We start from the raw sequence: 18,556 nt of genomic DNA, 5'->3' as shown, positions 1-18,556 counted from the left end.
AGCTCACCTGCGATGGACAGGCGTCCCATCCAAGTGGGGAACCTATACGCCAAGGAAACCGGGAAACTGGCCCTATGAGCCAGGCATGGCTCAAGAAGGAACAAACAAACAAACAACAACCACTGATGTTAGGAAATGTCAACTGGTATCATCATCATCATCATCATCACCATCATTTTTCATGCTGACATGAGTTGGCGGGTTTGACAGGAGCTGACAAGGTCATGAGCAGCTCCAGGTTTCATTGGTTTTGGCTTGGTTTCTACAGCTGGATGCCCTCCCTAAAGCCAACCACTTCACAGAGTATACTAGGTGCTTTTTATGTGGCACCAGTGCTTCCAGGTGAAAAGTACCCATGTCAAGAAGAGAACAATGGAAAGCATGAAGTAAATCTCAGCATATCGGGGCCTCGGAGATGAGACAAAAGTTTGAGGTAAGTAGTGGTATACTACACAGCAGTGGAGGTGCAATGGCCCAGTGGTTAGGGCAGCGGACTTGTAATCGGAAGATCGCAGCTTTGATTCCCAGACTGGGCGTTGTGAGTGTTTATTGAGCGAAAACACCTAAAGCTCCACAAGGCTCCGGCAGGGGGTGGTGGCGACCCCTGTTGTACTCTTTTGCCCCGACTTTCTCTCACTCTTTCTTCCTGTTTCTTGAGTAACACTGTGACGGACTGGCATCCCATCCAGCTGCAGGGAACACATACGCCATAGAAACTGGGAAACCGGGCCCATGAGCCTGGCTAGGCTTGAAAAGGCCGCATAAATAAAAAAAATACTACACAGCAGACCTAGCTAACACATGCCAATTTGGAGAAGGATAAAAAAAACAAAAACACTATGATGAAAGTGTCAAAATAGCAAGAGACTTATCCAACCTGAAATGTAATAATGAAAGAGGCAGAACCAAGATGATTAGCAAACCTAATCCATTTTCTCGTTAGAAGTCACTGCAGTAACTTGCTGAAGTAATTAATCCAATCAGTTAAGAGACAAATTACAAGGTCAATCAGTTTCACCTGATCTAATTAATTGGTGATGCTCACTGCAGCCATTTTAAGCAACTGTTTGTAGTTACAAGGCAACGAGGGAGCTTTCACATGGTCACCTTGACTTTTTAGAAATAGCAGCCAAACCTTCAAACCACACTGGACAATGTAGGCCAGGGATACTATGGACTTTCTCATCATAAATGATAAGTGAGGGTTCAGCAAATAGTTACTGAACAACCTTCACATTGTCTGTGCAGGGGCATGGTGTGCCACACATCAGATATTGAAGTGATCAGAAATGTAAAGCGAAATATTTTGCTCAAGAACACAATGTACTACCCAGTCTATGAACTGAAACCGTGATCCTGCCATCACTAGTGCAACACTCTAACCATTAGGCCATGCACCCTCACTTGACCAAGGTACACTATAACTAAAATGAAAAGAAAAAAGAAGATAGAATGGTCACAGCTGGAATTCCTTTGATCAGTCAAAGGCTTGAGCAGAGTAAACAAAAGGAAGAGAAAGATTCGAGCCCCCCCCCCCACACACACCTTTTCTTTTTTTGGGGGGGGGGACCAGGAGGAGGTAGTGAGGTTATAGAGCCTTGCTTTGGTTGAGAGCAAATAATATAAATTTGTCCTATTGTAAAAAAGTATTAACCTATGGCTCAAAAAGGACTTTTGATTCGTTTTTGACCAATGCTTATTACTCAGAAATTGTGATAGAAAATCAAGATATAATATATATTTGAATCTCAATCTTTAGATTGTTCAAAACATTTATCCTGACTTGGAAGAAAGCTTCAGTGTACATGTTGAATGGAGACCCACAGTACTCGATATTAGAAACTATGCTGTATCAGGGTCATATCGGTGGGTCTGTAGCATAAGTTGGGCCCAGAATAAGATGGTCTGGTATGATTGTTCGAATGCTGATGATCTGGTATAGTTGGACATTCAATCTGTTTCGTCAACAGTACTTTTTGGCACTGGTGGGAAGCATACACACACACACACACAAAACATACGTATAGAGAGAGAGACATTAAAAACTTACCTATTTCTTTACAACCCACAAGGGGCTAAATGCAGAGGGTACAAACAAGGACAGATAAATGGATTAAGTCGATTATATCGACCCCAGTGCGTAACTGGTACTTAATTTATCGACCCCAAAAGGATGAAAGGCAAAGTTGACCTCGACGGAATTTGAACTCAGAACATAGTGGCAGACGAAATACCTATTTCTTTATTACCCACAAGGGGCTAAATACAGAGAGGACAAACAAGGACAGACAAACGGATTAAGTTGATTACATCAACCCCAGTGCGCAACTGGTACTTCATTTATCGACCCCGAAAAGGATGAAAGACAAAGTCGACCTCGGCAGAATTTGAACTCAGAACGTAACGGCAGACGAAATACGGCTACGCATTTCGCCCGGCGTACTAACGTTTCTGCCAGCTTGCCACCTTTAATTAAAAACTTACCCTCTCCTCATACACATAAAGAAAAATATGCTACCACACACTCAAAGAGAGAGAGAGAGGTGGGGAAGAATCAGAGATATTAGTATGTCTGATGTTGAATAACTCAGCATTGAAGCAGTGATACGAAATAGGTGCCAAAATGGTTCATGCCCAGTTAGATTATCTCAGTGAGAGCCGAGTAAGATTATCTCGAAACTAACAACTTACCTGAGCAGGTCCATCATTGTGCAGTAACTTCTTAAGTTTCAGGTACTCCACAGAACTAACGCAAAATACATTAAGATTTTTCTCATATTCTTCAAATTCTTCATTATTACTATTATTGTTATTATTATTATTATTATTGTTATTGTTGTTGTTGTTATTGTTATTATTATTGTTATTATTGTTTTTGTTAGGATCGTTGTCATTGGAATTATTGGCAGCAGAGTTTTCTATATCCTCCTCGTCTTCTTCAGGTAATATCTCCTCATCACTGTCTTCGGAAGCCATTTTAGCTCTCCGCTTCATTTCCTATAAAAAAAAAAAAAAAAATAAAAAAAAATTAAGATTGTTGTTTTACAAAAAAAAAAAAAAAATCTTTCGGTGCTTTTCAATAAGGTTTTCTTTAAACCTGACAGAAAAATATGTTCTACATTTAGATATGCAAATTGAAGAACTGAAGAGCTTCTGACTCAAAGTTTAAGATGATCCCAAAAATAAACATAATCTAACATTTATGATTATCCCAGTTTACATCTACTAATCTTATAATTGCCACGGGATTTAAAATAGCAATTTTTTTTTCCAGCTGCTCAATCACAAGTCTGTAGATGGCTGTATGGTAAGAAGTTCGGTCCTATTGCAAAGGACCTTGGGCAAATGTTTACTATAGCCCCAGGCTGACCAAAGCCTTGGGAGTGGATTTGGTAAGCAGAAACTGAAAGAAGCTAATCATATATATACATATGTTTGTTCCTTCTCGAGCCATGCCTGGCTCATAAGGGCCAGTTTCCCGGTTTCCTTGGCGTATAGATATCCCAACTTCTAGATGGGACGCCGGCCCGTTGCAGGAGGAAAGAGTGAGAGAAAGTTATGGCGAAAGAGTCAGCAGAAGTTCACCATTACCTTCTGCCAGAGCTATGTGGAGCTTAGGTGTTGCACTCATAAACACACACATCGCCTGGACTGAGATTTGAACCTGCAATCCCTTGACCGCAAGTCTGCTGCTCTAACCACTAGGCCATGTGCCTCCACACACACACACACATATGTGTGTGTGTGTCTTTGTGTCTGCATTAGTCCTGCATCACTGCTTGACAATCAGTGTTAGTTTTTTTAATGTCCCCATAACTTAGCAGTTTGGCAAAAGAAACTGATGGAATAAGAACCAGGCTTGGAAAAAAAAAAGTACTGGGATCGAATCATTCAACTAAAAACTCTTCAAAAGTGGTGCTCCAGCATGGCTGCAGTCTAATGACTGAAACAAGATGAAAAATAAAAGGTACCTCATCTCTAAAACTAAAATTAGGGTTCACCTTAAAATCAAGAATAACAGTTCTCCACAAGATCTACATTATGACATCTCGTAAGCCCACCATTATGACTAGTTGTTTTTCTAAATGACCAAATTCCTGACTCATCTCTGAGACTAAAACTAGGACTCATCTTAAAAAAAAACCTCCTGTAATAATGGTTTGTCATATGGCTTATTTTAGGACTTACCTTAAGACCAGCTTTGAAATCTTTCTTGATTTGAGCTTTAGAATATTCATTCCTGGCTTTGGCACAAACTGAAGCAATGTGTTTCCGGTTGACACAGATTTCATGATCTAATTTTAATATCTGGAGATAGAAAAAAGAAGAGTGGTTCAATTGAGGAAGAAGAGACACAGTAAGAGTGGAGCAGTGAGAGAGGTAAGGAAGAGGAAAGTGTGTGTGTGTGTGTGTGTGTGTGTGTGCACATACACGAGGGAGGTGCTGAAAAGTACCAGTTGAGTACTGGGGTTGATGTAATTGACTTAACCCCACTTCCCTGAAATTACTGGCCTGCTGTAAAAATTTGAAACCAATATTTAAATGTTATAATTTTAATTATATGTGAAATGTATGCAGCCAGTCTTTAAAATGACTGCAACAAGTAAAAAAAAACATACCTAGTCTCATTTTGAAGATTGTTTTGGATTAAAAATTTAAATTGATGAAAGTATGTAATCAAGAGCATATCCATCAATAATTTAAGGACTCACTATGCGGCAGAAGTGTGAAGACCATTATGTCGGCAAGCTGGCAGAAACGTTAGCGCACCGGGTGAAATGCTTAGCAGTATTTCATCTGCCATTACATTCTGAGTTCAAATTCCGCCGAGGTCGACTTTGCCTTTCATCCTTTCAGGTGTCAATAAATTAAGTACCAGTTATGCACTGGGGTCAATGCAATCGACTTAAATCTCTTTGTCTGTCCTTGTTTGTCCCCCTCTATGTTTAGCCCCTCGTGGACAATAAAGAAATAAGAAGTGTGAAGACCATTCCTCCCACTGGTGTTGAGTAACCTGCAAAGGGTCCTATGCTGGCACCATATAAAAAGCACTCATAAAGGTGCCCATGCAGTGCCATGCAAAAGCAATGTTATGGTGCCATGTAAAAGCATCCAGCACACTCTGTAAAAAGTTGATCTTAGGAAGGGCATCCAAGGGAAACCAAGTCAAATCAGACTGGAATCTGGTGCAGTTCTCCAGCTTACTATCTCTGGTGCAACTCTCCAACCCATGCCAGCACTGACAACTGATGATGATGACTAGGCTCTCCTTGGGCTCATTCTCCTAGGTTCATATCATCACCATCATTGTTTAACGTCCATTTTCCATGCTAGTATGGGTTGGATGGTTCGACTGGGGTCTGGGAAGCCAGAAGGCTGCACCAGGCTCTAGTCTCATCTGGCAGTGTTTCTACAGCTGGATGCCCTTCCTAATGCCAACCACTCCGTGAGTGTAGTGGGTGCTTTTTATGTGCCACCAGCACAAGGGCCAGAGGAGGCTGGTAAACAGCCACCATCGGTTCGTGCTTTTTACGTATCACCGACACGGACGCCAGTCAGGCGGCGCTGGCATCTGCCATGTTCAGATGGTGCTTTTTACTTGTCACCAGCATGGGTATCTTAACTACAATTTCCATTTGATTTTTATTTTGATGTTGGTGTTGATGAACTTGACACAATAGGTCTCCTCAAGCACAGCGGGTCACTCTATGATCCAACGTTAGCACAGCAAGCCGTCCTGCGAGCTATGAACTCACTTCATTGGCTTGCAGGACGGCCATGTCACACTAATCACACTAAGATGTGAAGGTCTTATAAAAATATCACGAGAGGCTTTTTAGCAAAATGTGACCAAGCTTCGTTATCATAATTGGAGTAAGGCAAGTTATCAGTTGTTTTAATCAACCAGTATCTTTGTTAGTGAGAGTAGATTATTGAACACTTTGTAATGATGATCTACACCATTTTAATTTGGTGTGTTGAAATTTTAGATTTCTTTAATAATCCTGTGTCACATAATTGTACATATGTAATTTATAGTTTGCGGTAAATGCTTTCAGCTAAGCTTATTATAACATGATATCGTTGGAGGATTTTAATTTTTTTTCAAAGTCCAGCTCATATCTCTTAACAGTCTATGGTAGGTGACTACCAACACATGTTATAAGTTTGCCATTATTAACTTATAACCACTTTATAGCCCTCTTCTCTTACCCGCAACAGTGGAAAGCTTTCATTTTACAAGGTGTGTGGCCAGTTTCAATTTCCTTCAAATTTATGAAAACTAAACAAACGAATTAATTAATTACTTTTCCTGTTAATTTTTCAGCCTCTTTCCTTTTTGATGCAAGTTCTTTCTTCTTCTCTTCCATTACTTCAACTTTCTCTTTCGTTTCGGCTTTTAAGTCATTCAGTTCATCTTCATTCTAGAATAAACAAACACAGAAGAATGGTCACATGTTATGCTCTTTCTCTGCCCCCTACGCATTTTTTAATGAATTCAGAATTAATTTTTTTAAAAATATAGAAATGGCAATTTTTCTGTTAGTTTTATTGGTTTCAAATTTCAAATTTGAAACAGATATTTTCTGAAATGTAAACATGTAGACAAAATTTTAAAACAGAAATTTGAACTGAAATTGAAGTTTTCACTGATTTTATTCATAATTTCACTGTTTTAAATAATGAATTAGGAATTTCAACTACAGTCGTTTACTTAATTATTTCTATTTTTGTCTTTTATCAATTTTGCTTAGTTAAGAAAAAAATGTCTAAAAATCTAAAATTCTAAAAAACACTTAACCCTTTTGCTACCAACCCGGCTGAAACTGGCTCTGGCTCTGTAGTACAAATGTCTTGTTTCCATAAGTTCTGAATTAAAATCTTCCACCAAACCTAAGTCACAGTTTATATTCCTAACACTAGCTGAATGATAACTAAGTTATTTTACTAAATTCTTCTTTATATTTAAAGTAATTGAAAGGAACACAGAGCATCTCAACAGAAATATGGTAACAAAAGGGTTAACAAATGATTAATTTAACCCTTTCAATACCAACCCAGCTGAAACCAGCTCTGGCTGTTTCCATAAGTCTTGTTTCCATAAGTTCTGAATTATAATCTTCCATCAAACCTTAGTCACAATTTATGTTCCTAACACTAGCTGAATGATAACTATGTTATTTTACTAAATTCTTTCTTATAATTAAAATAACTGAAAGAAACACAGAGCATCTCAAAATAAATACAGTAACGAAAGGGTTAAAATATTGCTTGTTCAACAAACAGACACCAATTGAGTGAGTATCAGATATTAAAAAGACATAAGTAGTGGGGTTGATTTATTTGACAAAAACTTTTCAAGGAACAGGTGTAGTCCAAAGATTGAAATAAGGAAGCTATTAATAGGACAAAAAAAAAAAAGAAGAAAAAAATTAAGGTTCTGGGAAAATTGGTTGTGGTTTTTGTCATCAAAAACAATACAGTGGAGTTCCTTTTGCAGGGAGAGAAAAGGGATCTAACATTTGAAGAGAGTTCTTTGTCTAAGAAAAAATTGAAAATTTCCAATCCTGTTAATCCTAATTTGTGCACTTCAACATGAAACAAACAAACAAGAAAAAAAAAACCAAAATATCCTGCGAACATCATAGACATTCTTTTAAACAAATCACCATAAACCAAACATACCTCACTGCTTTCCGATTCCTCCATTAATGATTGGATCTCAGTTATAGCTTCCACTAGTTCTTTGTGATCCATTCGGATGGCCTTCAAGTCAAGCCGGAGGGTTTTCATTTCAGCTAAGAGCTTGGCTTTTGATTGTATAATCTTTTTCTTTTCAGCTTCCAGATCAGCGATTGCCTCCTCTTCGGCTTCAAACGATTCTTCTAATTCCAGACTCCTATTGAAAAATTGGAAAAACCAAAATAACAAACCATCGGAGGAAGAAGAAGAAGAAAAGGAAGAAGAGCAGGGTGACATTCGAACATACAATATTTCCTTTCTTTTTAAAATCACATATAATTAACCATGATTCTTTCAATATGTTAGGAAGGGCAAACACTTTGTGTTCTCCAAGGAGACATTCTATTGAAGAGTTGAGGGGAAAAGAAGTGATGTTATTAAGCAAAGTGATATAGCAGCAAACAGGAATGATTATATGCAATGGCCCAGTGGTTAGGGCAGCGGACTCGCGGTCGGATGATCGCGGTTTCAATTCTCCGACCGGGCGTTGTGTGTGTTTATTGAGCAGAAACACTTAAAAAAAAGCTCCACGAGGCTCCGGCAGGGGCTGGTACAAAAAATGAATGGCGGTGCCCCAGCATGGCCACAGCTCGTGAGCTGAAACTGGATGAAATGAAAAAAAGCTGTGGATGCAACTCTATCAATGGAATTATCCATGGAACACTCTGATATACACTCATTGTAGGCATTGGTATTACAACAATTTTTTTAGCAAGATACAGTGCAAATTGCCAGCCAAACCCATGATACAGGTTTCAATTCCACTTAACACACTAACTGCTGTGGCCTGTTACTGGGACTTACCAATGATGCCACATATTTCAGATCACAATGCATACTGTTTAATTACAAGGAAATGTAGCTTTTTTTTTTTTGCATTTTTACATTATTTCATAATTAAACTTTAATATTTAGCGTCGCCGCCTTACCAGCACTTGTACTGGTGGCATGTGAAACATTCGAGTGAGGTTGTTACCAGTGCCGCTGGACTGGCTCCAGTGCAGGTGGCATGTAAAAAGCACTATTTGGGCGTGGCCGTCGCCAGTACCACCAAACTGGCCCTCGTGCCGGTGGCATGTAAAAGCACCCACTACACTCTCGGAGTGGTTGGCGTTAGGAAGGGCATCCAGCTGTAGAAACTCTGCCTGATCAGATTGGAGTCTGGTTCGCCAGACCTCAGTAGAATCGTCCAACCCATGCTAGCATGGAAAGCGGACGTTAAATGATGATGATGATGATGATTTAGCATTCATGTTATTTAAATATCCTGGAAACCATGCCAAAGATACAGAATAAAATATTTTCTCAAATTATGAAAATGTACCAATGGTGGGGCATATGGCAGTCATGTGAAGTTTGCAATGAATCACGGTGGAACATTTGGTAGTTAAAGTGTTAAGCTAATTCTCTACATTTACAATTTCTTTGTTGTAATCGATCATTGCCAGAGCGGCTAACTGGCATCCGTGCCAGTGGCACGTAAAAGGTACCATTCAAGCGTGATCATTACCAGCATCATTACCAGCATCTGTGCCGGTGGCATGTGTAAAAAAATTCAAGCGAGGTCATTGCCAGTACCACCTGACTGGCCCCCGTACCGGTGGCACGTAAAAGCACCCTCTACACTCTCGGAGTGGTTGGTGTTAGGAAGGGCATCCAGCTGTAGAAACTCTGCCAGATCAAGATTGGAGCCTGGTGCAGCCATCTAGTTCGCTTTCCATGCTAGCATGGGTTGGATGATTTGACTGAGGACTGGCGGACGTTAAACGATGATGACGATGATGATGAGAATACATTATTTTGATCCATTGTCCACATACTGGTCACGTCTACTCATAGAGCTTTGCCTTTAATGGATGGGGTACATCAACATCTGACAGAAACCACACCACCTTACTGAATAGACTGAACTTCCACTTAAACTATAAAGATAACACACAACAACCTGTGACTGCTGTATTCATTTGAGGGTAACTACACAATTTTCTGAGAAAATTGGGTAGAATCTGAAGTGGAATAAGTTAGTTTCAAAAGACAAAGACTTACCTGATTATCTCTGAAGATGTTAGGATGTCAGATTTAGTGCAGATAAAGGCTATGCTTCCATACTGACCATCCATCATTAACTGACGCCGAAAACTTTCTCCCAGCAGGTCTTTTGCAGTACGGTCATCGACAGCACGATGAATGCTGGACACCACCCACACAGCGTTGCAATTTTTCAGATACTGCATAGTAATAATAACAACAATAATAAATGATGACGATGACGACAATAATAATGATTTTCAAATTTTGGCACATGGCCAGCAATTTCAGGGAGGGGAGTAAGTTGATTGCATTGACCCCAGTACTCAATTGGTACTTGTTTTATTGACCCCCGAAAGGATGTAAGGCAAAGTAAAACCCAGGGGCAGTTGAACTCAGAATGTAAGGATGGACGACAAAATGCTGATAAGCATTTCAGCCACCTCGCCACCTTAATAATAATCATTTTTAATATAGGCATAAGGCCAGGAATTGTGGGGATGGGACTAGTCGATTACACTGACCCCTGTGTTTAACTGGTACTTAATTTATCAACCCCAAAAGATGAAAGGCAAAGTCAACCTTGGCAGAATTTGAACACAGAACATGAAGATGGATAAAATATCGCTAAGCATTTCACCAGGCATGCTAATGATTCTGCTAGTTTACTGCCTTAATAATAATAATAATAATAATAATAATAATAATAATAATGAGGAGGAGGAGGATGGTTTCAGATTTTGGCACAAAGCCAGTAGTTTTAAGGGTCAGGGGTAGTTGATTACACCGAAACCCCACTTCCACCCATGATCAAACGGTACTTATTTTATTGACCCAGAAAGGACGAAAAGTAATGTCAATTTCGGGAGAAATACCACAAGGCATTTTGTCTGATGTGCTGCTAATCATGCCAGCTGGTGCCTTAACAATAACAGTAATAATAGTTTCAAATTTTGGCAACAGGCCCACTAGAGTTTTCTTTTATGAACCTTAAAAGAAGAAAGGTAAGTCGGACTTGGCAGGATTTGAACTTGGAACATAAACTACAAGGCATTTTCTAGAACACATTTATGACTCCACTGACTTATTAACCCTGAAATTCGGAGGAAGCACTTTAATTGATTATATCAACCAATGTACTTGAAAGACAAAACTGACTCCAGTGGGAATTGAAATCAAAATATAAAGAGCTAGAACAAACACTGCAAGAATATAGTGCTTTGGGTTCTTACAGCAGAGAGGGAGAGAGTGTGTTGTTATGGTTATATGATAGCAAATGATGAAAGAACTGAATAAAAAGAGTGATGAGAATAGAAGGTAGAGGTGGAGTAAGATTGGTCATCCGAGCGTGATTGTTGCCAGAGTGGCTATCTGGCCTCCGTGCCGTGGCACGTAAAAGACACCATTCGAGCGTGATCGCTACCAGCATCGCCTTACTGGCACCTGTGCCAGTGGTGTGTGTAAAAGATTCGAGCGAGGTCGTTGCCAGTACCACCTGATTTGCCCTCATGCCGGTGGCACATAAAAGCACCCACTACACTCTCGGAGTGGTTGGCATTAGGAAGGGCATCCAACTATAGAAACTCTGCCAGATCAAGATTGAAGCCTGGTGCAGCAATCTGGTTTGCCAGCCCTCGGTCATTCGTCCAACCCATGCTAGCATGGAAAGCGGACGTTAAACGATGGTGATGATGATGATGATGATGATATGAATGAAGCTTGAATTAGAGAAGAAATGCAGAATAAGTCGAGGCCTAACATCAGATGCAATCAACCCACAGGTTCCGGATTTTCACCCTCCACCCACCGATGTTATTTTCATTGTTACTTACTTCTTTAGCAATTTTATCACGAGCAGCATTTGAATCCCTGACTCCAGGTAAATCAACAAGGATGGCTCCACTGCTGAGTACATCACTGTTAGGTATGTAGATCTTGACGTTCTTGACCACTGGCCAGTACTGATTGCCAGTACCTTTGTCTGAAGACTCAATGTAATGGTCAATATAAGATTTGAACTCCTCAGCCTGCAAAGCAAATAAAACAAAATCCATTTTAATCAAGGATAACAGATGTTTTAGAAAACCTACCCTTTCAAGAATTTATCAAAATCCTTCAAGTCTTGACCACAATATATTTCAAGACAATTAACTATAAAATACATTTTTGTATACCAACTTAGAGCACCTTTAGTTTTACGATACAAAACTTATTATTTTAAGCCTTTAGCATTCAATCCAGCCGTATCCAGCCCAAATATTCTACCTGTTTTATTTTAAAACTTGCCAGATTCAGCCTCTCACACCTATCCAACCATGTCATTCTAAAAGTAAACAATAACAATATTGAAATTCCGAATCTATGAGATTAATGGCCTCACTGAGGCAATGACTAATGACCGGGACCTTTGGAAATATGCTGTGCTTGAGAAGACCCGGCAAGCAAAGTGAGACCAAAACCTCGTGGCCTATGCCAGGGGTGTAACTAGCCCACTTATGCATATCTTTCCTTCATTGGACACTAAACTCGGCCTGCAAAGACCTGTTGAAGCAAGTGAAATCGAAACCAAATATGGCGCGACGGTGTTAACAGCCGTCTTTACAAGTTGAGTGAACTCAGTAAAGAGGAAGTACAAAGTGCCTTGCTCAAGAACACAATGTACTTCCCAGACTGTGAATTGAACTCATGGTCTTGTAATTGAAAGCCCCCACCCCCCACCCCCAACAGTTGGCTAACCACTAGGCCACATGCTTTCTTGTTTAAGACCTCATTCTGATTGTATGTAAACACCCTTTAGTTATGTTTCAAATACCAGATTAGTAACGCAAAAAATTAGCTTTGATCTTTATTGGTCTATTTGTTTATGCATTCGTGCATATGCATATATATATATATATTCTTCCATCTTATTTATTTTATTCTAGTTCATTTATTTATTCATTTATTCAAATGATTAAAGGACAAAACTCCTTGAAAATACATGCATTATTCATGTGACCTTGTTATTTTTGTTTTTAATTTTTTTTTCTAAAGCAATCCAGCAGTAATTATATTTATCATTTCAGTCAGTCTTTATAAATGAAATCCCCCTAATTTGAAACTGGCTTGTTCAGTGGCAAGGCAAGAAAATCTCGGTCTTTGAGTCACTTTGTAACTTCTAATGATCAAGTAAAAAATTAACGAAAAAATTACTGCATTTGATGGCATGAAAGACGCACTTTTTATCCTCACCAAATAATGTCTCAAAAATAAAAAAAAATAACTAAACTCTGCTAGAGAAGACCTGTTGGGGCAAGTGAAATCAAAATTGAACCAAATTCGATGACTGGCACCTGTGCCAGTGGAGCGCTAACAGCTTCATCTCAGCGGGATCACTGCCAGAGCAGCTGCTCCTGTGCCGGTGGCACGTAAAAAGCACCATTTGAGCATGATCGTTAGGAGCGTCGCCTTACTGGCACTTGTGCTGACGGCATGTGAACAAAACATTTGAGTGAGCTTGTTGCCAGTGCTGCTGGACTGACTCCTGTGCAGGTGGCATGTAAGTAACACCATTTGAGTGTGGCTGTTGCTAGTACTGCCAGACTGGCCCTCGTGCTGGTGGAATGTAAAAGCACACACTACACTCTCAGAGTGATTGGCGTTAGGAAAGGCATCCAGCTGCAGAAACTCTGCCAGATCAGATTGGAAACTGGTGCAGCCATCTGGCTCACCAATCCTCAGTCAAATCGTCCAACCCATGCGGATGCTAAATGATGATGGTGAAAGCATTTTTTCCTGAATGTGCACTGCTGAAATCAGGGTGTACCAAATATACTGATGCATCCTCTATGCCTGCAAATACAGTAGTTATTTAGCTAAATCCCTTCAAATTCTTGATTATTCTCAAAATTAAACTTAATGGTATTTCATTAGAAACAGAGCAATGGAAGGGTTAAAGAGATATTTGAATTCTTGTTTTGTTGTAATTTGCTAAATTTACAAAGAAATCTAACCTTCGATGCCTTGATATGTTTGGTTTTGCCAAGCCATGATGTGACCGACGTTGATGTCTTTTTCAAAACATCAATTGTTGAAACTTTACCGTAGACAGCTTTGATTTTGCTGAATGCCACACCTGTCTCTGACTTGGGGTCAAGATTGCGACTGGAGAAATGAATCTTGCCATCGGAGGACTGGAGATCGCCAAACAAAATTTCTAGTTCGTCGTTCCATTCCTAAAGAACAGGAGAGAAAGAGGATATAGTACAGAGAATGTTTTATAAAATTCATATTAATACATTCATGAAATATACACCAATAGAGATATAAAACAAATCAACACACACAAACACACATCTGTCTACAGATATGCCCATACAAGAATTTACACCAACTACACATTCACACATGTCCACATACACATACATACATGCTAAAAGCACACTGGAATATTTGTATGTGTATATATGTACAAGCATGAATGTACTTATACATACACACTCTCTCTCTCTCTCTCTCTCTCTCTATATATATATATATTATATATATATATATATATCATAATAATAATAATAATAATAATAGTAGTAGGGAATATAATTCCAAACTTATAGGGGAAAATTCAATTTAGCAATTCTAAATCAAATTTCACAATATATAATATATGTATATAATTTAGAGAAAAACTTCTATGAAACAATTCAATAGTGAAAGACGTTATTCACACAACATAGAAAACATATACTTACTACTATTTACTATTTATGTACTTTATTGAGTTTTAGAATAAGGTTTTTATAGTATTTGTTTTCTATATGGTGTGAATAACATTGTTCATTATTGAATTGTTTAATAGAAGTTTTTCTCTAAATTATATACATATATATATATAAATATATATATATGTTCTTTTACTAGTTTCAATCGTTCGACTATGGCCATGCTGGAGCACCACATTGAAGGGTATTATTCAAACAGATCAACCATAGCACTTATTATTTTAAGCCTAGTACTTATTTTAACAGTCTCTTTTGCCAAACCACTAAGTTACAGCGATGTAAATACATGAACAAAGGTTGATGAGGGGGGACAAACACAGCTACACACACACACACACACATATGAAAGAAGCCCATCGTATACATACATACATATATACATGAGCTTTTCTCAGTTTCCCCCAACCAAATCCACTCACAAGGCTTTGGTTGGGTCGAGGCTAAAGTAGACATCTGCCCAAGATGCCATGCAGTGGGACTGAACCTGGAACCATGTGGTTGGGAAGCAAGCTTCTTACCACACAGCCACACCTGCACCTGTATACTTAAGGGTTAAGCAACAAGTTGCTTCACCACAAATTTTCGGTATGTGGTGAAGCAACTTATTGCTTAACCCTTAATTATGTTTATATAAAAAATCCTTTTTATACAAGTTTCTACCGATAATGTTTCTCTTTCCATACCGAAACTACTTGGTAAAATTTATTAATTATTAAATTAATAATTTTTTAACCTATATCTATAATATATATATCACGTGATCACGTGACCGATCAGTCCATCAGATGTAGTTACACATCGCTGGTCACAATACGTTCGCATTGTTTTAGCCTTCGAATGACGCCTCCCTGCTGGCTAAGCGAGCAAGCCAACAGAAGAAAGAGTGGTGAAAGAGTACAGCAGGGATCACCACCTCCTGCCGGAGCCTTGTGGAGCTTTTAGGTGTTTTCGCTCAATAAACACTCACAACGCCCGGTCTGGGAATCGAAACCGCGATTCTACGACCGCGAGTCCGCTGCCCTAACCACTAGGCCATTGCGCCTCCACATAATATATATATTATAAAATATAAACAAGTTCAAAATATCCCATCATACACTCGCAAACACATTCATGTAACTAATGCCTCATTCTAACTTGAGCACACACACACAACCTGTAATAATAACTAACCACAAAACGGAGGAAACGATTATTAACAGATAGTTGGAGCAATGAGCATGTTTGGTTGGGTTGCAACGAGTCCGTTTTGTAGACACATACAAAACCAAACCAAACCAAATCAAATCAAACCAAACATGGAAACGTGAACAAGAGCGAAATACTACATTAGATACCATAACATGAACTGTACCAACAACGTTTAATGTTGTTTGTGTAAACTAGGTGATCTGATCTGATTGGACTAAAATCAGAAAAAAAAAAGACAATGTTTGGATAAATAAACAATACAAACAGGCTCCATTTTGAAACAAGGTTTCCAGCATAAGCAAACAACCATTGTTTACAAAACACAACACACGTTCTCTTTAATGTTTGTATGTGCATGTGCTTGTTGTTGTTGTTGTGGTGGTGGTGGTGGTGGTGGTAATTATCACTATTATCATCAACATTATTATCATTGTTATTATTATTATTATTGCTATTATTATTATTACTACTATTACTATCATCATTATTATTATTACTACTATTATTATTATCATTATTATTATTATTGTTATTATTATTACTACTATCATTATTATCATTATTGTTATCATTATTACTACTATTATTATTATCATTATTATCATTATTATTACTATTATTATCATTATTATTATTGTTATTATTATTATTACTACTATTATTATTATCATTATTATTATTATTGTTATTACTACTACTACTACTACTACTACTACTACTACTACTATTATTATTATTATTATTATTATTATTTTAAATACAAACAAACACACATCAAAACAAACAGTAAAAGTTTGAAATTTGGAACAAAGCATTGAAATCAATAATCTTTCCAATCATAATCACACAAAGGCTCGCAGAACCAATCACAGGATTCTAAAAACTAATTTACCGAATATATTCTCCAAAGAATCCTCCACCACACACACACACACACACACACTCTTTCACTTTCTCCACCATCATCCCACTGCACTGCATCACATTCCGCCCCCGACACATCTCCCAGAACTGTGTACCTGCATGAAATTATTACACACCGCAGCCATTAATTAAAACAAACCGTTTTTCTCCTCTTGAAAGAATCATTTTCTCTACAGAAAAATTACTTACCTCAAGAGATAGGAAATCAATATCGGCCTCGTAGCAGTTGGTGCGCAGGTTTTGCTGCACTTCAACTACTACTGCAGTGCACGCTCTCATGCCCGACGTCGGCAGAATGTTCCCGTGATCCAACAAAGCGTTCAGCAAGCTGGATTTGCCTGCGCCCGTGTCACCAACCACAGCAATAACTGTCCGCGGAAGTTTCAATTTTTTGTTCAGTTCATTGAGTTCTTCACTAAAATACAGGGAGAAAATGGTATGAAAAAAAGAAAGAAAAAGAAAAAAGTAGAGTATAAGATAGAGGATGAGTGAAAGTGAGAGAGAGAGGGGGTAGCAGAATAGGGGGTGGGGAATAAAGGAGAGTAAGTTGGAGAGGAACAAGAACTATGTTAGTACTTCACAAAGGTATTTAGTAGAATGTACTGACAGAAATGACATTAAACATTTTGACCGGTGTGGTAGCAATAATAATAATAATAATAATTGTAGCAATACTCACAGCCATTTTCGTACTCGATGTAAATTTTTCAAATCCTCCCGATTATCAAGAACTTTCCGGATATTCTGTACAATTTCTGAACACCTGAAATTGACCAAATAAATTTAATAAGTAACACTGAATTTTATGAGAAATTGCCATTTCTAGAAGAAATAAATGTAATTTGCTCAACTTGGAATTGAACCTGCACTGCTAGCACAGCATTCTAATTGAATGTTTAACCTTTGGCACCTCATGGCATCATATATGTTTCCTCCCCTGTAGCACTGTTGTCAAACTGAGAGGGGAGACAACTTGTTTAGCAACATGATGCATCAACAGCTTGCTAAAGGTTAATCAACACAACAAAGGGAAACTCTGGTTACCCAGTCTGCTATAAGTACCAGCATACCAGCTAGATCCCTTTCAAATAGGAAAAGACAAGAAGGCCATGCTTGAAAACATCTCTCAGCAGGAGTCTACTCAATCAGGTCTGACCCAGGGCTAAACAACCAGCTTAGTAGGAATAATCTTTAGCTCTGATATGGAAGCAGCGGAAGAAATATATGAGGGGGAAAACAAGTTGGAGTGGGTGTTGGCATGGCAACATGGTCAACAAGTTACAACCATGTGTTTCAGAGTTCAATCACACTACAGGGTACCTTGGGCAAGTGTCTTTTATCATAGCCTTGGGTTGGCCAAAGAACTGTGGATAAAATTTGTAGATCAGAAACTCAGCAAAAGCTGCTGTTATTGTCATTATCGATGACATTTTAACATTTGCTTTCCCATGCTTGAATATGTTGAACAGAATTAAAGTGAATTTTTAGCAGATACCTATTTCTTTACTACCCACAAGAGGCTAAACACAGAGGGGACAAGCAAGGACAGACAAATGGATCAAGTCGATTACATCGACCCCAGTGAGTAACTGGTACTTATTTAATGGACCCTGAAAGGATGAAAGGCAAAGTCGACCTCGGCAGAATTTGAACTCAGAATGTAGCGGCGGACGAAATACCGCTTAGCATTTCGCCCGGCATGCTAACGGTTCTACCAGCTCGCCGCCTTTTAGCAGTTACCCTTCCTGTCTTCTTCTTGTCTTGAGACAGCATTCACCCGGGGTGGATTGAGCTGGCTTCACCAACCTAATGAGACGTCTGCGTTGGCTGGGTCATGCCCTCCGTCGTCAACCAGGAGAATTCATCTACGAAGCAATTGCCCCAGCTCCCCTTCAAGGTTGGCGAAAGCGATG

The 18,556-nt window shown here is 38.8% G+C and overlaps 1 protein-coding gene across 5 annotated transcripts in view; it reads right to left on the bottom strand.

Annotated features, from left to right (window-relative positions):
* Positions 1–18,556, bottom strand: part of LOC115221195 — a 711,260-nt gene that overhangs the window by 79,954 nt on the left and 612,750 nt on the right. For all 5 annotated transcript variants that reach the window (XM_029791347.2, XM_036510940.1, XM_029791345.2 and 2 more), the window contains 9 exons: positions 17,323–17,406; positions 16,833–17,058; positions 13,764–13,985; positions 11,604–11,798; positions 9,790–9,971; positions 7,687–7,900; positions 6,309–6,425; positions 4,189–4,308; positions 2,692–2,997 (listed from right to left, as the gene is read on the bottom strand). In XM_029791347.2, the coding sequence (XP_029647207.1) occupies positions 2,692–2,997; positions 4,189–4,308; positions 6,309–6,425; positions 7,687–7,900; positions 9,790–9,971; positions 11,604–11,798; positions 13,764–13,985; positions 16,833–17,058; positions 17,323–17,406 (1,666 nt within the window). The remainder of the gene's footprint in view (positions 1–2,691; positions 2,998–4,188; positions 4,309–6,308; positions 6,426–7,686; positions 7,901–9,789; positions 9,972–11,603; positions 11,799–13,763; positions 13,986–16,832; positions 17,059–17,322; positions 17,407–18,556) is intronic.

The sequence above is a fragment of the Octopus sinensis genome, linkage group LG18 (assembly GCF_006345805.1).
Source record: "Octopus sinensis linkage group LG18, ASM634580v1, whole genome shotgun sequence".
Lineage (NCBI taxonomy): Eukaryota > Metazoa > Mollusca > Cephalopoda > Octopoda > Octopodidae > Octopus > Octopus sinensis.
The sequence above is the reverse complement of the archived record's forward strand: the minus strand, read 5'-3'. Positions and strand labels throughout refer to the sequence as shown.